The sequence below is a fragment of the Pleurodeles waltl genome, chromosome 8, assembly GCF_031143425.1.
Source record: "Pleurodeles waltl isolate 20211129_DDA chromosome 8, aPleWal1.hap1.20221129, whole genome shotgun sequence".
In the NCBI taxonomy this organism is placed as follows: Eukaryota; Metazoa; Chordata; class Amphibia; order Caudata; family Salamandridae; genus Pleurodeles; species Pleurodeles waltl.
This window is the reverse complement of record NC_090447.1, coordinates 806,506,921-806,529,908: the sequence shown is the minus strand read 5'-3', so window position 1 is coordinate 806,529,908 and position 22,988 is coordinate 806,506,921. Positions and strand designations below refer to the sequence as shown.

At 42.4% G+C, this 22,988-nt stretch overlaps 1 protein-coding gene across 1 annotated transcript in view; it reads right to left on the bottom strand.

Moving 5' to 3' along the window:
* Positions 1–22,988, bottom strand: part of NALCN (sodium leak channel, non-selective) — a 2,264,872-nt gene that overhangs the window by 814,833 nt on the left and 1,427,051 nt on the right. The window contains exon 14 of the mRNA XM_069205064.1: positions 11,357–11,431. Coding sequence (XP_069061165.1) covers positions 11,357–11,431 — 75 coding nt within the window. The remainder of the gene's footprint in view (positions 1–11,356; positions 11,432–22,988) is intronic.

Sequence of the window (22,988 nt, the reverse complement as noted above, 5' to 3'; positions counted from 1 at the left end):
TCACTACCTGTCAGCGTTTAAGAAAATTGCAAAAAGAACAGATGATTGACGGAATGCTGAATAATGTCAAACATTCACCCCCAGTCACATATCTTGCCCTAAATCCATTGTGCTTTTTTGCTTGCCAAGCCATTCCAGTTTGGACCTAGCCATATGCAAATCATTCTTGACTCATCGGAACAGTCCAGCCTGAAATGCTAAGCCAGGTCTTCCCTGAACTGGAAACATGCATCCTGGGACGGGTTCGGGGTATCACCTCTCATTAGCCAGGCTAGCTTGAATCCAGTGGCATAGTGGGACCCACGTCTGGGCATACCCTTTCCATTTAGAGTGACTAATGCAAGAAGAACAGATGATGGACGGAATGCTGAACAATGTCAAACATTCACCCTCAGTCACAGATCTGGGCCTGAATCCATTGTTTTTTTCTCGCCATGCCATTCCAATTTGGACCCAGCCATATGCAAATCAGTCTTGACCCTGCTCCCCATGGAAACAGTCCAGCCTAAACTGCCAAGCTAGGTCCTCCCTGGACCAGAAACAAGCATTCTAGGACCCGCTTTGTGGGGTCACCTTTCATCAGCCAGGTTAGCTTAAATCTGGTGGCATAGTGAGCGCAGGACCCACGTCTGGGCATACCTTTCTATTTAGAGTCACATCACAAACGGTATTGAAATCATTATTTAGTGCTGATCACTGATAATCATCAAGGTTGCTCTTCTATTATAAATAGTACTACAATATATGTTCATTGTGAATGAGGGTTTTCATGAACTGTGTTGTACATCATTGTGAAGTATGCTTTTGAAGTGTTCATATTAGAAATCTTTTTCTTCTTTATTTCTTATGTGCTACTTTAAATTTGTGGTTACAGCACAGAAATGATGGGAGGTCCAAATAAATTATTGGATCAGTGGCAGTGACATAAGTAATATTGTGCCCCCCTGCAAAATGTGAAGAGGGGCCCCTTAGTCTCCTGTATCTCATAGATATTCATTGGCATCTGGCTGAATGGTTGCCGCCTGAAGGGTTTAGTGGCCCCTTAATGGTTGTGGCCTTTCCTGCGCCACATGACCTTCAGGGGACTGCATCGCACCGTCTGATTGGCAACAGTAATATGTCATATGTAGTCTAATAAATTATAATAAACTTGAACTATATCTGATGTGGTTTTATTTATCCTAAAACAATAGCAAATATGTGATTGATGGAAATACGTGAATTAATGTGAGCTACTGCTTATTACGCTGGATGCACTCCATTCTATGGTTTTAGTACATCAGTGCCATTATCAAATTGGGCCAATCAAATACACACCTGCTTTAAACCTACCCCGATAGGAACGTTTGAAAATATTTTAAAATGCAAATTAACCTTGTTCTCTCACAATCTTTCTGGAGATATAAAAAACCACCAATGCTGCCACGGAATTAACTTCCTAGTCATTGTGTCACTCACAAGGATAATCAATAACATTAATAGTTCCAATACCTCCTCACTTAGCTAGGTGTTATTGAATGTATTTTTCTATAGTTAACCTGGTTACCAAGAGATCTTTCAAAATCACCTGCATTTACTTTACTGTACAACCTTAAAAGGCACTCTGAATTGACCACAGAGATTTATTTTAGTAGTGTGCCAGACATTAACATTGACATTAATAGCAATCTCCTATGGACACATCTAATGCTGCTTCCTTTTAGCCTCCACCTCTCTATTTGCCAATCTGATTGTTCATTGGCTACCAAGCCCTGGCGTTTCTCTGTGCCTCCATTCATTCAGCGCTCTGACAAAAAAGCCATTTTAGGACTCTTGGTTAAAATCCATCAACTTCCTCTCCTCAGGGGCTGTGGCCAACTCCTCCAAGAAACTGATAACAATCCACTCTGAAAAAAGCATCTTTAGAGATATTGTAACCAGCTGCTAGCACCCATATTCAGACCCTCTTATCTCTTCAATGTCCAAAAAATGTGGTAGTATTTGTGATTCCAAAAATTAATATAATCATGTTTCACTCACACTCTCCCTATACCAGTCTTTTTTTTAAACTCACAGAAAGGAATTAAACTACTGTGAGTCAGAATATCGAAGACAGCAGTATGGTTCTGACGTAAAAATTGCCTCGACATTGCAACCTAAATATCAGTTACAAAAATATTGACCCTCTTGGTTGTAAATGTTCTTTTGTTAACTTGAATGGGGTGGTGGTTGTGGAAACAACATATATGTCAGTCAGATATTCTGTGCCACCCCAACAAAATAGTCTTTTCCCCATTTGGGGTACCAGCTCCCACACAAACGAAACCTCTGTGACAATGTTGATTCTTTTGAATATGCCAATGTCCTCTGACAACGTCACAAACAACATTATGGCCCTCATTACAACCTTGGCGGTCTTTTGAAAAGACCGCTGAGGCTGCGGGAGCCAGAATACCGCCAGTGCTGGCGGTATTTCTGGCTCCCTATTACAACTTTTCCACTGGCCCAGCGGAAAAGTCACATCAACATTGCTGCCGGCTCGTAATAGAGCCGGTGGCAATGCTGATGTGCAGCGGGTGCAGTAGCACCCGTCGTGCATTTCACTGCCCGAATTTCGGCAGTGAAATGCGCGATGGGCTATTCCTGGGGGCCCCTGCACTGCCCATGCTAAGTGCATGGGCAGTGCAGGGGCCCCCAGGGGCACCCCAAGTCCCCCTTACCACCAGCCTTTCCATGGCGGTGTTTACCGCCGTGGCCAGGCTGGCGGTCGGGGACTCATAATCTCCAGGAGGAAGCCTGGCGGTACAGTGGAGGGGCCGGCGGTATGGCCGTGGGTTTTGCGCCACGGTCATAATAGCTGGTGGAACACTGCCAACCTGTTGTCGGTGTTACCACCAGCTTACCGCCGGCCACCAAGGTCATAATGAGGTCATATATTTGACATACTCCATGATGTCACAGGTTCATTTGGCCCACAATAGAGTGGTGTGTCTTTTTCCTATTTTGCAGGCAAAAGTTGAAGCTGGAAACATACATGTTTGAGAACTTTATATTCATCTGCAGAATTCCTCGGGAGCCCTCTTTACTAACACCTGTCTAATGTTTCCTTGTTGGTACTCTTGATCCCCATCTCTAGGAAATACATCACCCCTTTCCATTTTTTTCACCAAAGATACCCATATGCATCTCAAAGGCAGTGGCTGCAAAGAGACTTTCTCATACAACTCTGGTGACCTGGAAGACCACGGAGAATGAATGAACGTCCCATAATGTCACTTATTGTGATGTCACTGAGGTCAAAAAGAGTGTGTGAGGTCACTTCCGCTACCCATGACATTTTGGAGAATCATTGTTGATGACCACCTTGACCCTTAACACATACAAATCTTTTTCCATAATTTTCTTTACAAAATCATTATCATCATTCATTTCAACAGCTCCTCCTTAAAAATCTAGGCCTCCACCCCACTAGTGTGACAATTAAATAACAGGTCAGGACTATCATCCCAAGCCCCACCTACATGACTCCCCTCACTGGCATCGTCAGATCCCAAGGACTCAACATAATTTCCTATGCAGACAACACACAGTTCGTTGTCTTGCTCACTTAAGACCCCTCCACCACTAGAACAAATTTATGCAACGCCATGAATAGTGGAGGGCAAACTTCCTGAACAACAACTCCCTAACAATGATTACGTTTACAACCCGAGTTGGGGGTCAGGGTAATTTTGTTTTTAGGGCAGGTGGGGGGATGGGGTAGTTTTGTTTTTAGGGGCAGGTTGAAGGTTTGGGGCAGTTTTGTTTTTAGTGGTGGGGTGGGGCAGTCGGGTAGTTTGGTTTTTAGGGGAGGGGGTGGGGGGATCAGAGTACTTTTGTTTGTAGGGGTGGGGTGGCGGGTCAGTTTTTTTTAGGGTGGGTGGGGAGGTTGGGGAAGGGTTTAGGGCTCAAGGTGGGTGGGGGGTGTCTGGGTTGTTTTGTTTTTAGGGGTGGGGTGAGGGGTTGGTTGTTTTTTAGGGTGTGTGGGAGTCAGGGAAGGTTTTAGGGCTCAGGGTTGGTGGGGGGTGTCGGGGTAGTTTGGTTTTTAGGGGTGGGGGTTGGGGAGACGGGGTATTTTGTTTTTTAGGGGCTGGCATGGGGGGTCAGGGTGGTTTTGTTTTTGAGGGCAGGGGGTCAGGGTAGTTTGGTTTTTAGGGGCAGGGTAGGGTCAGTTGTTTTTAGGGTGTGTGGGCCGTCGGGGAAGGTTTTAGGGCTCAGGGTGGGCAGGGATATCGGGGTAGTTTTATTTTTAGCGGCGGGTGGTGGGGTCGGGTTAGTTGTGTTTTTAGTGGTGAGGTGGAGGATCGGGGTAGTATTGTTTTTAGGGGGGCTGGGGGTCGGGGTAGTTTTGGTTTTGGGGGGAGGGGGTTGGGATTAGTTTTGTTTTAGGGGCAGGGTGGGGGTCGGTTGTTTTTAGGGCGGGTTTGGGGTCAGGAAGGTTTTAGGGCTCAGGGTGGGTGGGAGGTGTTGGGGTACTTTTGTTTTTAGGAGCGAGGTGGGTGGGTCGGGATAGTTTTAGTAATGGGGGTGGGGAACATTTGGGCCTTAGGGCAGATGGGTGGGTGGCATGCTAGAACCATGCTTGCCATTCCCACACATGCTTTTACTACGCATACATTTACAATGAAAATTCATTGTAAAGGCAGCATGGTAAAGGCATTCGTGGTAGCAACGGGTCGTTGTTGACTTCATTGTTCAGACATGCGTGGTTCTCGCATGCGTTGTTCCATCGTACAATCCAGGAGGCACCGACTGTATGAGAACCAGCTGCCTTAAGCTCAATTTGGAGAAGACGGAAGTTCTGATCTTTGAGAAACACCTCTATGTGGGACAACAGCTGATGGCCAACTGAGCTTGGCCCCACACCCACCCCAACAGATCATGCACGCAATCTCGTCATCATCCTCAAAAACAAACTTACCATGAAGAGCCAAATCAATGCAGTCACCTTCTCCTGCTTCCACATCCATACTCTCTAGAATCTTTACAATGGGTACCCTTCAACACCAGGAAAACCATCACCCATACCCCCATCACGAGCTGGCTAGACTACCGTAACGCACTCTGCTCCGTATCTCCACTCACCTCCTTAACAGGTTCCAGGCCATACAGAACGCTGCAACCAGACTCATCCTAGACCTTTCCAAATTAGCACACATCACCTCCACCTTAGTAACCTCCACTGGCTCCCCATCCAGAAGAGATGCCAGTTCAAGATTCTGACATACGGCTAGAAATCCTTACACAACCATGGACCGGCTTATATCAACCACTGTGTGAACTTCCACCAACCCGCCAGACACATGCATTCCACCTCCTTGGCCCTCGCACACACCCCTTGTATTCGAAGCAGCCATTGCAGTGGCCGTTCCTTCTCCTACACTGCCGCCAAGATCTAGAACAAACTGGTCCTCCACCTACGAGCAGTCCCCACCATTGCTGACATCAGGAAGAGACTCAAGACCTGGCTCTTCACATGAGACCTTGCAATCCCACTGCCCGGATACCCTCAGGGCTGATAGAGTTGCACTTTACAAATGCTGATTGATTAATTGATAGTAAAATCTAATCAAGGGTACTCAAATGAATACTGTCTTATTTATCATTTATTCTTTATCATGAAATTAATTGGTAGCACAATGAAGGCAAAAGTTGATCACACTAGCATGCTACATAGAGAGCTTACAAGTTTTTTGTCTGGAACAACAATGTTGCGTTGGGCAAAGTTTCAGTATCAAAATCAGAACCGGATGTTTGGTGTGAACATTTTTCCTCAGTCTTTCCTGGTCTTCTTCTAAGTAGATGACCATGTTGAAGAAACAGTTATTTTGACTGATAAGTGGTGTATGACAAGAACCATTGTTTCTGATGTGCTAGTAGAGAGAACGTCTCGCTCACCAACTCAAGAGATTTGAATGGGGCCTGGCCAATATTCTGGGTCCCGGTGACCTTTAGGTTGCTTTGGCAAGACTTTGCCACCTTTATGCTGTATTTTAACTAAATTGCCAGACTTAAAAAATATTCTGACATAAGAGAGTTCCTAATCCATTAGCTGATTCTATGCAGTTGATGTGTGTGTGTGTGTTAGAGCTCATACGATAGACTATTAAGTGGCTAATTGCAAGCTTCTACTACCTTTGAATAGGATGACTGGCTGTGGCTATTGCGTTAATGTACCAGGTTCTGATTCTCTCTTACTTTTGTCTGTTATTCATTTGCCAACAATGAAATCTTGATTTTGAATTGCCAGCCAATGGCAGCAACTGCTGCAAATCTCAAGTGGAGGGACATGGGGGGGGGGCGGAGACAGATGTGAAAATAAAAAAATAAAAATAAGAAAACTAACTTACCTCAATGCCTCCATCTCCTGCTGTCTCGCTCCTCTCCTCTTCGTTTGGTGTCCCAGCATTCACTGCTGGGACACTAACAAAGGCTTCCCAACAATGTTGGTGCTGCTTTCATGCGTAACTTATCAAGAAAGCAGCGTCAGGCTTGGTCTGAGCGGCTTGCACAGCCGCTCAGACACAACCCTGGGGCCTGTGCAGTTTCTCCAGCACTTAGGTGCACTCCATTCCTCATCCCCATTCCCACCTCCTGTGGCCCAATCCCACCCTCCACCTGTTGGCTGAGCCAGCAGCAGAAAAATAAAACAATAGTAAACTATTGTTTTATTTTTCTGCTGCTGGCTCAGCCAGGGGGGTGTCGCCCCTTCGCCATACCAAAGGAGTCGCCCCTGCTGCAAGCTGGATTATTCCCGCTATAAATCCAGAGAGCAGAATATTAAATAAACTGAGATAAATTCATTCAGTACGAGCAATGGAATTGACCATACATGTAAAGCATATCATTTGTATCTGTGATGATTCACATGCAATGACTAATGTGTCTTTTATAACTGGTGCTGTCTTTTTGATTGTATACAGTGCTAGCATTGCCACTGAATTCTCAGTTGGTTAGCGTGCTCACTCCTAGAGGTACATTCTGTACCCTTCACCTCTGTTTTTAACAACTTTTTATACCACGAGTCTAGCCCACGAGCATGTGTGGGCTTTACAACAGAACCAGCCTACGTTAGACACTTTTCCTCATTTTTTGGCACAGGAAGTTAAGTGATTTGCCTTTAAACAAAGGATATTGAACCTAGCCCAGAATTCAAACCTGGATGCTTGTGTTTCATAGGTCGCAACTTCAGACATTAGGTCAGAACTACTCTCCTCCGGTCACATGAACAGCAGAGATCCAGACACAAAAGCAAATTACACAAACTTCACACACCCCTAATCATTAAATTATGGCTTATTGTAAATCCAGAATAGTTCTGAGACCTCTGCAATGGTCATTATTGCTAGCAAATGTTGCCCTAAATGTATCTGCATGCTGAGGGTTAGATGTGCCACAGTACTCTTGACTGTATTGGATAAGGCCTTGGAACCTGATACCTTCAATCTCATCCCTGTGGCTCTATTTAGAGTTGTGTTTTCTTGTCTTCCCTAAGTTTTGTCAATCTTACTGGGACATTCCACAAGAAAATGACCAAGCTTGCCACAAAACTGGCAGGATCTCTCGATAGCAGCAAATCTTTTCTTCCGCTGATCAAGAATCCTATTTCTCCTCTAACGTCATATACATGTCTTTTCCAGCCAAAAATATGCATGCATGAGCAGGGAAGTGAAAGACGTGCAGGAAGTATGTGAATAACCAAAACGAGTTTGCAGATACTAATCTACTTTTCCATGGTGGATACTTGAAAATACCGACCATATCACCAAAACTGTATAATGCCGCGATTTAGTCATGTTGGTGGTTTTGGCATGTTAGCAGATACACTTACAGAATATAAAACTAGATTTTATTTAAATTTTTTAGTTGTACGTAATTATACTTACAGATTAATGTGTGAATCAATTTGATTATAATATTGTGTTTACGAGGATTGTGACTAACTGCATGGCCACCATTATATGTAAGGCCTAAATTTTGTCTTCCATGCTAATTTAAGCTGATTAAATTATTCTGTCTTTACAGAAGAGTGTGTTTCTTAACTAAAATAAATGTCAAAATTAAATGTGTATTTAGTGGCCTCTGCTTGACTGAAGCAGATGCAAGGTCACTGTGCAATGCAAGCTGTATAAAATGTTTCTAGTGTGTTCCGTAGTCTGACTGACTTCATTGTTTGTAGTTATGTTTCTAACTTGTATGTCTCTCCTCAAGGGAAAAGATATGGCGTGGTAACATATTTTGTAATCGTTTTTCTGTGACTTCGTATTCCAGTGGAGTGAAAACAATGGATCCACAGATGAAGCTGGAGAAGAGGAAATGCAGGATACGAATGTATTAGTTTAGATTTTGTCAATGGAATAACGACAAATAGGAGAGCTTAGAGTAAACAAATTATATAATTTTTATATCTGTTAATGTTCTGATTGGTCATAACTTTCTCACCCAATATTTTATCCAATCATTTTCATTTAACAAGTTGAATTCAACGTTTAGCCCCATGAGTTGAAGTTCAGATGCTCTTTGTCCATGTTAAAGGATCCTGAGTTCCTGAGACTAACTTTATGATCTGTCACTTTGACATTTCATGTTTTCCAGATAGTCTATTGACATTCTGGTACTTTATTAGTTTATGTCAGTTCAATACGGAACTTATGCTTAGATGATTTAGTGTATCTTATAGTCCAAATCCTAAACCATCACCCCTACTCTTATTCCTGATGCTACCTGTTCCAGACCTGATGTTGGTGCCTGATGTTGCTGTCCCACTGACGAAGTATACATAGTTGCTGATTATCGTAGTGATTTGGTAAATATATGAGCTGTGGATTGTTATTTGTCTTTTGTTTTTCAGGTGCCAGCTGCAAATGTTTATTTACTGCTGCATATTTTTGATAGTGCTATAGGCAGATGTTTTCTAAATTTGTGATCTAAATCTTTTACATGAAGCCCAACATGTTGATGCTAATTAGTGGTTAGTGAGGTGAATAACATGCTCTTGAATACTTATTATTGATATTTTTGTCTTATCATTATCAGATGTATTCGATTTCTCTTGCTCAGATTCTGTTGCTATGGCTTTGTGTAACAACCATTGAGATAATTTGTCTTTTTGCATTGATTAAACTTAGATATAGCTGGCGTTCGAATCAGCCATTATTGTTTCTCTGTATGTATCATTTGTGTTTGAGAATTCTTTTTATGACTTTAGCGTTGTTAATATAGGGAAATAAATTATTAACTTCTTAATAAACTGGTGTGGTTATTGAAGTTGATTTGACTATCATATGTTGTTTGTGATGTCTATGACGTATTTCAAATGACATTTTCTTTAAAGCAGATTTGGTTCGGTTCATCGACCTAGTGTGTGAAATCCACTATCTAGTCTATCTAGTCTCTTGTGACTAAAATATAGCTAGGGTTTCTCTGCGTTAACAATACCGACCATATCACCAAAACTGTATAATGCCGCAATTTTGTCATGTTGTTGGTTTTGGCATGTTAGCAAATATGCTTACAGAATACAGAATTCTACCAATCTTGATGTGTGTATGAATTTTTGTGTACCTAAGTTACACGTAGCTGGAATTTTACCAAATGGAACACATGCATAACCATATAAGGCACAAAATGGAAATAATCCTTAGCTCCTGTACTGTCAGTAGATTTAAAATTAGATCTGTCAAATTCCTTATCAACATCAAAAGTAAACCAAATGTTTCATACTGCACAGTGAACTATTGGATCTGTCATATTGACATACACATTTACAACTTTGTTTCAAATGGGTATGGCACCACTGTAGGACGTATGCTGCCCGGCTACCCTGTAAAATACTCATATAAAAATACAAGCATGCTAAAAAAGACGTTGCAGAAACCTAGCACAGTACGGTCATATGACATGTGTCACACATGAATTTTGGTCTGATTATTCCCCCATTCAACTGCAGCTGACAGGAGGGAATCTGTGGGTGAATGTTGACAGAACCAATTATGTCCTACCATGCCACAGATTGCTTGCTTATAAAATAAAAACGAACAGCAAAAATCTATTTACACACAATAGGGAGAATTCTAAGGTCATGATTCTATGTCAAAAGAAAAGAATGAGCTTTACTGACACATACAGCCTTTGTTTACAGATCCTGATTCATCTTGGACGCTAATAGTATCTATAAGGATTTTGCAATGAGCATATGCGCTCCTCGAAATAAGAGATAGAACAGTACAGGCAAAATGATTGTACTAAATATATCAGACCCACATTACTTAGAAATAAACATGTTACCACACATGATCAAATCTTTCCAATACAAAAGAAAACACACAACCTTACAGTGAACAAACAACAAGTAAATTAATAAATCATGGAATACTGCAGTTATCCTTAAGCACCTATTGATATCTGCATTATACTCACATTAACATGTTATAACGTGCTATACAAAATGTTGATCTAGACTGGAGGTCTATGAGGTGCAGATATTTAGTTTTAGAAGTTCCCAGAATATATTGAGACGTTATACATTGTTGAAGGATGTATAGTGTATGGTTGACACACTTGGATATGGTTTAACTCATAGCTGATTGTAAACATGTTTATAAGATTCGATGTCATTCTGCTCAATTCAGGAATGTGTGTAGTGTATGTTTCCAAACTACACAGGTTTGCTCATTTGCTCATAGAGCCTGGCTGCACGTGACTTGTCAGTGGCTAATACATATTTGTGAATCTGTTCACTTAAAATTGATTGCCAGCTGAGTTATTTACCAGGCACATCCAATTATGGTAAATATTAAACAAACACTTTTTGGGAGGCTAATTAAGGTGCAATACATTTCTGATCTCGTCATTGTCTCCAGAACCATTTATTTTTTTAGGCAAATGGATACCTGTACAAAACAGTATAATATCTACTAACTGTGAGTGAGTTCACAGATACATTTCGTATCCTGCATGTTGAGAACGGATATGCGCAATAATATTCGACTGGTGATAGAAATTTGGCACCTAATCTAGGTAGTGAAAATACTTCTACTCTACAAAGCCTATAGCACACTCATTAGATGATATTGCCAGTGATGTCATCAATGATGTCTTCAATGATGTTTTTTGAGATGTCATCAGTTATTACATCAATAATGCCATTTAACATGTCATGAATGATGTAATATCTGAGGTCTTAAGCAGTGCGTGACAGGAATGCAAGTTATAGTTAGCTATCTACACAATAATTGTCAAATTTCCACAGTCTCCTTCCCACATTCAATGACGTGATAAAATTCAGCTTGATTGCAGAGTAAAATAGACTTTACTTTCATTGTGCAGATATTGTTACCTGCTTAAGTTTCTTTAGGTCTTCATCCAACTCCAGATTATCCAGGATGACAGCCACAAACAAGCTTAGCAGAATCTGAAACATAATGATATTTTTTTAAATCTCCCTTTGGATTTATCAATAAATTGTATTCATTTACAACATATAAGTTACAAAGGTCACACAGAACATAAAATGACAACTTGGCTGTCACTCATACCAAAAGATGTGGTAAGTGGATAACTATGATCGTGCCACAATGTTAGAAACTGTCAGTATAAGAACTTGAGAAGTGTAGCATTAAAACAATTGTGAATTAAAACACTGGCTTTTGTGATGTACATTCTACAATGTTTTTGCAAAAAGATGGGTGTGGGTTCAACAATTCCATCACTCCAGAACTGAATTTAAAAACATTTAGTAATTAAAAAGAAACATACACGATTTCCCATTGAAAAATACAATTCTGAAAAAAACCTCTATGATTAGTCCTACTTAAAATCACTATCTTGGTTGTGGACACACTCCAGTTTTCGCAAATACGAAATCCTGGAATTTGTAAAGTTGCGTTGAAAGAAAGCTTGGTGGTTCACTAATGTTAACCCAGTCAAACTTGGCCTAAACATGGACTATGACCAGAGGGTATTTCTGTAGGCCTCTTCACAAAAATACTGTGTTTCACGGAGGATAATACTCTGTAATCATGCATCCTTGCACACACCAAGTGCAACAGTTGGCTAATGGTTGCTTAGAAACCAAGCTTAAAACCATACCCAATACGATCGCTAAAATGACATTTTCTTCAAGAACACTTGCTATTGTCATTGTTTTCAAGCTAACATAATGTTCATGTAAATGTTGGGCAGAGAGAAACAAACATGAGGCGTAGTCATTACTCAATAAAAAAATCAACACATACGAGCAACATTAACAAACATTTCTAGGTTTATTGTGTCATTATCAGACGTAACACAATTAATCTACTCACCAAAATGATGCCAATTAGATTAACATAAGAGCAAATACTTTCAAGTATATCAGCCTAGCCTAGTAGCTGAATGCCCTTAACAAAAGGGAGTCACAAATGATTACACATGTGGTATGACACTCATCCATAAAGGCTTCACACACGTAAAGTATTTTGACTCATACTCCTGTAAGCTGCTGCTTAGAACACTTTACATGGAACCACGCATTATGTCAGATTGACATTTCTTGGTTTAATATATTTTTTTTTATTGTAATATAAAATGTTCAATTCTCTAAGCATGGATTTCAGGCAAACATTCATTAAGTATAATCAATGATTTCTATAACTTTCAATTATTTCCTGTTATACAGTTTATTCACAAAACATCAGAACTGCTTAAGGCTCAGATAACTAGGGGCCACATGTATGAAATTCAGGTTTTGCGACTCGCAATTTGCGAGTCTCAAAACCTGATGTACAACAGTGTCAATGACACTGTTTGCGAATCCCAATGGGGTCGCAAATGACCTACCTCATGAATCTTCGTGAGGTAGGTCGTAATTTGTGACCCTATTGGGAACGGCCGCCGTAACAGGGATGGCGGCCTGCTGGAGACAGCAGACCACCATGTCTGTGACTGTTTTAAATAAAGCAGTTTTTTGTTTTTTTTAAATGCAGCCCGTTTTCCTTAAAGGAAAAAGAGATGCATTTCAAAATCAAGAATGAAAATGCTCCGTACATCTAGCCCTAAGTTTCTTACTCTGGGAAACACCTCCATACTTTCAACATCACAATATGTTCTTAATCCTTTTTTAGCATTTACAGTGAATATTGTTAAGCAGACACATATCAATATCTAAAAATCTGTACCACCTTGTGTCCGTTTACCATACTTTGGTCTACAATGTGCAGAGCCAGTGGTGACTATGTAATCAGGAGCACAGTGAGCTTATCCTGTTTGTAGGTACCTCACTGATTCAGACTTAATGGGTTGTGGAGGGCATGCTCGTTACATTTCACCTAGGAGTGTTTTATTTAGTTCATTTCATTTAGACATATTCATTCTGCCCATCAGATTTGGAAAGTATTACTGAACAATTACCTTTATTTCATCTGTTGAAAGTTTCAACTTACCTTTTTTTCTGTGAGCCAGTCAGGTGCTCCTTTTCTCGAGCCACACAAGATTTCTTCTCTTTCCATTCCTTCGATATTGGGTGTGAATCACTCCAACTCTGGGTTGAAATTTTGCTTCCATAATGCATAATAGTTGTGACTATTTAGTAGTGGTGGGCGATGAATTCTGCTCCGCCGGCGGAGTTCGCAGAGTTTTTCCCACTCTGCGCTCCATACGGAGTGCTGTGTTTGGAATTTTTCTTCTCTCGCGGCTCGCCAATGTCAGGTTGGCGAGCGAGAAAAATCATACGTTAGACCACCTCCTAGTGGAATTTTTCAACATGAGCAGTTGCAGCAGGTCGATACCGCTTGCAGTGAGAAATCTGACGCTCACGTTGAGGGAATTGTCGCAGAAAATCCACTCAAGCAGCAGAAAGAAGCAGCGCCCTCTGGCGCAGGGCATTGTGCAATTTGCGCTGATTTTACAGCGTGGGACAAACTCACTGCACTTAAAATCAGAGCGACTTAACGGACTCCTCTGCTCGCGGAACTCCACAGAGTAGGGTGGATTTTTTTTGGCACTTAGCAGAACTCCGCAAACTCTGCCCAGGTCTATTATTTAGTCACAACTGTGGTGTTGGTGTGTAGCGGGCACTGTGGAGGTGTGCTGGAGTTGCATTGGTAATACACCTGCCTGTGTCTGGATGCCACCCACTACCCAAGATGCTGTCTCTGAAACCATCTGTTCTTTAGTTTTCTATGCCATACACAGTTTGGGTCCCACCAGTAAGTCAGACAGAACTCCAAAAATCTATGAACACAATGATTGACTTGAACCTTTCTACACTGACTCTGATATTACCAAATGCTCTCTAAAAGTAGAAAATCTGTACAACAAAAGCACCTTATGTAACATTTCCTCATACTGATTAATCTCTCTGACCTCAATGCCTCATACAGTGTCAAAGCTCTGCTATGTAAGGTGAGGTCAGCAACCAAACACCATTTCCAGATTGTTTCTACTACAGCATACTTGGACTCAAGTGCTCCAACAAGGTTTGAGAGGGGTGGCCATTATCTACTAGAGAATATTGATGTCAAACTTAAACCCTTTCACTGAGTCTTCTCAGGTGAAGTTCTCATCTATGAATGCAAAACTAGCCTTTTGACTTTAAGCTTGTTCTTAATTTATCATCCTCTTCAAGCCTCTGCTAAATCCTCTCCATACAAAATAGAAAACGTAGGTGACTGCACCCTCCGCTCGAGAGGAGCCCAAAATTCCCTTGTTTTCACCTTCAACTTGATTTTGAGGCGGGGGGGTACATTCTGATGCCAGCCAAGGGTAGAAGACATGGATGGCAGCTCTTGGGGATCAGGACTCACTCAAGCAGAGGCCAGCACTAGGGCTTAGGCAGGTCCAGTTGGTGCTAGTCAGCTGGGTAGATGCAGGGAGGCCTCTTGTGAAGCTTTTTGTGTCTCATAGCTCAAAGTGGAGTCACTATGGGGAGCCTGGGTTCAAGGCAAGCAGTTTACCTTCTTCAGACAGCAAGACAATTCTTCTTCTGAACCTTCCACATGTTCTGGAGTGTCTTAGTGAGTGATTCTGAAGGTGCAATCCTCATAATCAATGCCTGCCAGTGGGTGGGGAGGTCCCACTTTCATGGGTTTGCATCAAAATTGTTTAGGCTAACAAAGGACAGCAAACCTAGGTGTGAGTTGCATTGGTCAGTGGCAGGGCAGGCAGCCTGAAAAGTCAGTAAGGGGTTGGGCACAGTCCTCATTCTATCTTTTAAAGTTCAGGAAGGCTGAGTACAAACATCCAGGACAACCCTGCTCAGGAATGGAACAACTTGCCCCACACCCAAGGCCCTTGTGGCTCCATGTCTAGAAGGAAACACACAACACATCACAGTAAATATATTCACAGCATGTGACCTTTGACACTGGAAGAGAAGCACATTTGGTTTAGGCCGAAAAATGGCAACTTAATAAAAGTGGCATTTTCAGAATAGTAACCATTAAATAGGATTTTAAATTGCAATTCAAATGAGTGGAAAAGCATTTGTCTATCTGTTCCCAAACTGAAGTTATAATTTAATAAGTGTAATAAACTAACCCAAAGTTAATCCATGCGAGAGATAGCCTTAATACCATGAAAAACAACTTTAGGAGTTTTTCACTGTCAGCACATGTAAAACTTAAACACATGCGTCCTGCTTTTTAAATACTATGCCCCCTACCCCATGATCCTTTATGGCCTACTTCAGAGGTAGTTTATAAGCATTAAAAAGGAAAGTTTAGGCCAGGTAAAAAGGTTTGCTTTTGCAGGGTGATTGACTGTTCAAAACTGCACTACAGCTGCAGAGGCAGGCTTGAGGCTTGTATAATAGAATTACTTTAGTGGGTGGCACAATGAGTGCTGCAGCCCACTCGTAGTATTTAATTTACAGGTTCTGGGAACTTATAATGCCATTTAGTAGGGACCTATAAGTAAATTAAATATGCTAAACAGCTAAAAATGTGTACATCAATTTTACCATGTATGGAAGAGAGAGCACCAACAAAAATGGGTTCAGCAAATGAAGGAAAAATATAAGGTGACCCTGAAAAAGGGGTCTCAACCGACAGCTACATTTATGCCTTCCAGGAATTCACAAAAGGAATCATGGCACCCTGGAAATGATGGAAGACTTACTCCAGCCCGGTGATTAATTTGTGCTTGTTGTTTCTGGTTCAGGGAACCAGCACTTATTTATGAGGGCCAGCACTTATTTTTCTGCCTCAAGCATTTACTGCGAGCAAAAGACACGTATGGGAAAGACTGAGGAACAGAAAAACAAAAAAGCGTCACAATGGGAGAAAACAGAAAGCTGCAAGAGTGAGCTGAAGGGCAGGGAGTGGCTGTAAATAGATTGAAGATGCCCGAGATGGCTTCAGGATTACGCTGCCTTAATATTCCGTGTTTACACATTTAATTGCAGCAGCTGCGTGTTTAAGAGGAGTGCTTTGGCACGTCACGTTTTTATTTACAAATTAAGCACTGCTCCAGCCAAAGACTGAGGTAACTCCCATTCCAGAATAGCAAGGGAAACTTACCACTGTGCGATTCGGTATGGTGTAGGGAAGGATTATCTTCACGGGGAAAAAAAAGAAAAAAAAATGCTTTTACACATTGGGATGCTCTTACTGCCTACAGAATTGTAATCTATGTATAATTCAGCAAACAGGGAACAAGCACTCTTAAAATAATATGCCCAATAATCTGTTTATGGTATGGGTTTCAATATGTAATACTATACTTGTTTTATGAATTGAAAAAAAAAAAAAAAGTACATTCAGGCAGAGTCGTAAAACATTCCATATTTGTACACTTACCTTTGTGAATCAGACTTACTGTATTTATGTATTTTATTCTTTAGAGGTATGTTTTATGAAGAGGAGTTTTCCTGTTGATTTGTAGCATTTAAAACATTGCCGCAAATTGAGAAGGTGGGGGGACGGAAATGTGCAAAATTCCTGCGGGCACATTGTGGGACCAGCTGAACTTACTTGCAATTTGAGCGTAAATTCATCACTCAATGTGTCACACTTGGAATCAGATGACAAATTTGCATCAACTAATTATTGTGCCTGACGCAAACGATAATTGAGGGTGGCAATTTGCACCTGTGAATCGGGGGATCTACTGTGATCATGACCTAGTGTATTTTCTTGAAAATTAATGACGCATCCTGAAATTCATTTAATGCAGTTTGCGACTGCCTTTACAATGCAGCACACTCAGGGCCTGATTCACAAAGGTAAACCTCTCCTTTTGTGTAAGTTTAGGACTATTTGCCATTCACAAAGAGAATTATGAGTAGTGTCTTCATGAGTGACCAGTCTCCACACATAAAAAGACCTGTCTTTTTATGAGTGGAAAACCGCTGTTTACAAAAGTTTATCTTCGTGAATCAAGCCCTTTTTTTTCTTCAGACGGTTAATCTCGACCTTCAGCTAACAGAAAGAAGCTTGCAGTGTGCAGCAAGCTCACTGTGAGCTTCTGTTCAGTACAGCCTGTCTCTTGCATTTCAGCTGTTCGGCTAATCACGTTACCCGTCCAATTGCCTGCTCTCTCCAAATTATAATGTACAAACTAAGAGTGACACTGATTCCAAGGAAGAAGCTGAAGTCCCAGATGGTGAGCTCAAGGGAATGCTGAAGGGAACGTCTCCAGGGCAGACGCAGCATCTTCCTCTCTATGTCATGGCTTTAGGTTTAAATGCATCATTAGTCTTGCTTTAGGCAAAGCGGACTAGGAATCCTGATGGATGGTAGAACACGTAATTTGAAAGGGCAAGGTCATGAGGCAGAGAATCAGGAAACCGATAGCTTCTGCTTGCCTACTAGGCATTTCAGCTGGACACTCATAGGTATGAGAGAAAACATCCTCCTCTGTATGCCTTGTAAGCACAGACACTGGAATTTTCCTGCAGTGGAGAACCAAAATATGGAACGCAGTTGACTAAATTCTGGAGCAAGCAAGTTCTGCAGCAAGAAATTATGGAGTATGATGCGGCACATTCTGTGTCATTATTATTTTGCAATTTTAACACATATTACTATGGTATGTCTAAAAATGTAATCTTATTAGTACCAGTTAAACACCTAGGGCAGTATTATAGAAGGTGCCCCGAGGGCGCAACGGGCATGTGTACCTGCTTTGTGCACCCTCGGGATACTTTTGTATTACAGAAGGGGGCCGCAGATGCTTGTGCAGCCCCTCCTGTAATACTAATAGCGCTGGGGCACATGTAGCACTAGCGCTATCTGAAGAGGGCATTCCCTCATTTGCACAAGAGCGTTGCCATATGCGGCCCAGCGCTATTATGTATGGAGGTGCAAATGCAAAGAACTGTCAAGAGGCACATTGAAAGCGCACCAAAAAAGGTGGCACACTGTCAGTGCTCCCCTTTACGGCAGCCTTCTCCAAACACCCCCTTGCAGGCAAGTGCAGTCACTCGCTGCACCCCCTTCCAAGGGATATTTAGGGGCATATTTATACTCCGTCTGCGACGAATGTGCGTCAAGCATTTTGACGCACATTCAGCACAAAACTTGCCCCATATTTAAACTTTGACGCCTGAGCCCACGGACGTCAAAATCCCGGCGTGTGCATCGTATTTATGCTTTCGGGCAAAAATGCCGCACGGCCGAGAGGCGGAGTCGGAAAATGACACACAGCCTGATTTGCGTAAAAAAATAACGCCTGGGTCAGGGCAGGTGTTAAAATGGGGCAAACACACCTGTATTTAATCAAAACACACAGAAGCAACAGCAGAGCAGTAAAAGGGAGACATGGAGGTGCTACTCATCCAGCGTGCACGCAGACGCAGAGCCCAGCAACAACAACAGTAACTAACACAACACCAGCAGGGACCCCAAAGGCAGCGCAGAAGGCAAGAGAGGATATTCCGTACCAGAACAATCCTTCATGGCCTCAGGGAACATGACATCATCCAGAGGTATAGGTTGAACTGGCAGGCCATTCAGCAGCTGCTGCGCAACATAGAGCCACAGTTGGCCCCCACCTTGCTGACACCCGCACCATCCCAACAGAAACTAAGCTGTACTTCACATGTTGGCAAGTGGCTCCTTTCAAAGCACTGGCGCCCTGGTTGCTGGAATATCACAGCCATCATTCTCTGCCTTCTTGCCCAAAGTACTGGATGCCAACATCGGACTCACACCCGCCACATCTGCTTCCCAAACACACTGCAGAAGCAGCAGGAGACAAAACAGGGGTTTTACCTCATTAATGGATTCCCACACATCCTTGGTGCCATCGACTGCACACATGTACGCTTTTTGCCACCTGCTGCAACTGAACACCTCTACCGCAACAGGAAGCACACACACTCCATCAATGTGCAGGCCATTGTGGATCACCAAGGATTGATCACCAACATCGTGGCAAAGTATCCTGGGAGTGTACATGACTCATTCATCTTCCGTACCTGTACCATCAATCAACACTTCCAGGATGGACGATATGGCAATGGACTACTTGTTGGTAAGTACCAAAACCTACTTATATACACACTGCACAGCAACCCTCTAGGACACACAACACATACACCACGACAGCAACATGTGGACAGGAACACACAGAGGTCGTGACATCGCTAGCCATGTTTGATAGGTCTGCAGTGAACCTGTCACACATCTGAAATTAGTGTACAGTCAAAAGTTAAGACGTCAATGATCACAACGTATGAAGAGGTTTGGCTAATTGTCACCTTGCAAAATGTAAGCGTCTCACTGATGTTAAAATTAATCAATTGCATATGTCTAAAGGTATGGGATGTCCAGGGTACATAGATGCTAACGTGTTACCACCACTGTCAACATGAATCTGTGTATGGAACTATCATCTCACCCCCAGTAAAGACACAGGGACACCTGTATCACAAGTCACAATACTAGGGAGTGCACACTGTACTGCAATTACCCAAACATACTGCTGACAACCGGTCAGCAGGCAAACTCTCATTCAGCCAAGGAAACAACACAATGCAGATGGTACATCCTACAAGCCTAGGAAGGAACACAATAACACAAAAGAGTCACAGACAACACAAGACAACTACTGCCATGCAAGGTGATATTAATGGGGCAAGCTACATCAACATGATCCCATTCATTTTCTTTTTCAGCTGATCAGGGGTATGGGATCCAGCCATGGATTATAACACCATTTGGCAACCCAAGCACTGCAACAGAGCGTGCCTACAATGAGGCACATAGGAGGACATGTACCATAGTCGAGAGGACCTTCGGCATCCTCAAGTCGAGATTCAGGTGCCTCGACATCACTGGTGGCAGCCTCCTATATTCACCAGAAATGGTCTGTAAGATCATTCTAACATGTGCCATCCTGCACAACATTTGCATACAAAGGAACATTCCCCTCTTAGAACCAGAGCCACAAATGCCTGAAGAGGAGGATGCTGGCATGAAACAAGAGGGGGAACAACAAAACACAGCTGCTGGATTGCGTACGCGCCAACATATTGTGAACAATTGCTTTTTAAACTAATCATCATCACCACTGTATTAACTAATGTAAATAAACACCGATAATAATCACCATATCATGGTATGGCTAATCATTTGTGCTCACCTTTATAATTAACTATCAGATTAAGAGTGTAGCCTCATGGAGCATTGCTGAGATACCGATCATGACACAGAAATTTCCTGAGCAATTGTGATGCATCTTATACAACAGTCGCATACTTACACACTGTAAATGACATATATCCTGTACATTTCACCTTTGAAGGGCAATAGCAGAGGACCACAACTATTTCACACATACATGTTGGCAATATGGTTCATCGCAGCATATGGCACACAACTAAGACACAATCAGTCTATAAGTGAAAAAAATGCCTTATACATGAGGCAGTGGATGTGCTATTGCATTGGTAACAGGAATGAATGTCCAGACCCTTGACAGCAGTAAGTCGTACAGCACCTATCTTTGCAAGAACAATCTGTGACTAGAGTTCCCTAGAAGCAGAACATAGACAGCACAAGTGCCATACCTATGACAAGCATTGCGCACATGACATTCCATGTACATGTCAGCCCATTTCCTAACTCCTGACACACCCATGCTCCTGGTCTCAACCCACCTGTCTGAAGAGGTACCTGGAATGGTAATATGGGTACCCCGATATTCCCTCCTCTACACACACAGGCTAACAATAGTAATCCAGTGTGCTACACCCTTTCCTATGGTATGCCATTGTCATAGTTCATCTGACTGCATGGACGTCAGGTCAATGAATACACTGGCTTGTAGTTTCTAAGCCCTGTTATCACCGGTAGATTGCTTCCTGTGTGAAAGGTAGTGTTGGCCATTTAACTCGAATCTCACCTACAGGACTTGTGAGAAAATGATGCAGCACACATCTGTGATCACCTCCATGCACACCACCCATTTGAACATGCACTGCCCCTGCAGATGCTTGGAACAGCATAGAAGTTGCCATTTTGTCAAATACACTGTTATGCATTGCTAGAAATTAAGCCGTGTAACACAGCCCTTGGGTTTATGTGTCACCTTCAAAAACACAGGACAAACACAGTTTCCCATGTCAACAGTCTTGTTCTTCCTCCGACCAGTCTTAGTCAGACCACTGAGTATGTACCTTGTGAAATTGCTGGATCCTGATTGACCCTGCATCCTGTCAGCCTGACTGGCACTTGTCTGTGCGTTACCCTAAAAGTTCCTTGTGGCTACATATATACCACACTTGCATTACCAAACCTCACATTCCTCAGGGGGTATTTGTCATGTGCTTCCTCAATGCATACCCAAATACATTGTATAGCATCATCTGCTTTTTAATAGTACCATATTAGTAAAATTGTCTTTGAATACCAAAATCATGGCCTATCCCTTGTCTGGGTCTCATGTATGCATGAACGACAAAGTGTGACAGTGTACCATGGCCGTATGCAGGGATTGGGTTTGGTGCCTCCAGCAGAACCAGCTACCTCTGATAATGTGCATGAAAAGTCCACACATGTTGGGACCCTGACAGTTCACACGCTGAATCACATTGCTCACAACATATTGATGGGCTGTGCGTGCTGAATAGCTGCAAGATTAATCAACACAGAGGCTATGATGTTCCCAGATGCAGTGGGAACTTTACAGGCCAACCTGTGTACAAATGTTGTAATGACACCTGCCGGAACATGACTCCTGAGATATGATCTCACTCAGCACACCAAGGTTGCCCTGTTGACAGTCTCATAACACGTCTGCAATGACAGGGTGGGACCATCCCCATGTAGGTTCTCATGTCCTCATCGACTTTACTCCCATTGATCTCCGAAGGTTACTCAGTAGATACAGGAATAGCCGCCACTGACTCATGATAAGACCTGGACGTAACTGTGACAACATAGACCCCTAAAAATATACAGGATCAACATTGGACAACACACATGAACCAGACACCTCTGTGCAATTGAGCACTGGAAATATATGGCTACGTGCTACCTCGTCTGCTGGTCCACCACTGCCACTGGAGAGTTGTGGCTCAGTCATATGACCACAACTGTGGCATGATATAACAGTTGGTGGTCACCTTTGGCTGTCTGTGCCAATAACATGGTACCCACTTAGTCTTTACATGTGCCAGACTCACGGTGGGTTCACCAACAAGTGCCTAGGAAGCAGTTTCCAAATTTCTAGGACATGGGATGGGCAACTTTTGGACCATTGACATGAACAAGTGTCTGCCATCTATCCGGTGCATGCTTTGTCATTTGTGGTGTCAATTGTTGCTACATGTATGACTAGCACATGTCCTCTCTCATTCCCACACTGACTTGCATCTAAGGTTTTGGACACATTGACTTCACATTCATACAAGCATATTTTCAATAATGCATCTTGTGATGCACACACACTGGGTCGACAACTACATTAGTAGCCAATGCACACACATTGAGCCATAGGCATTGAGGTATTGTACTTATGTGCGTCACCTTGCTATCCTCTCCTGATGC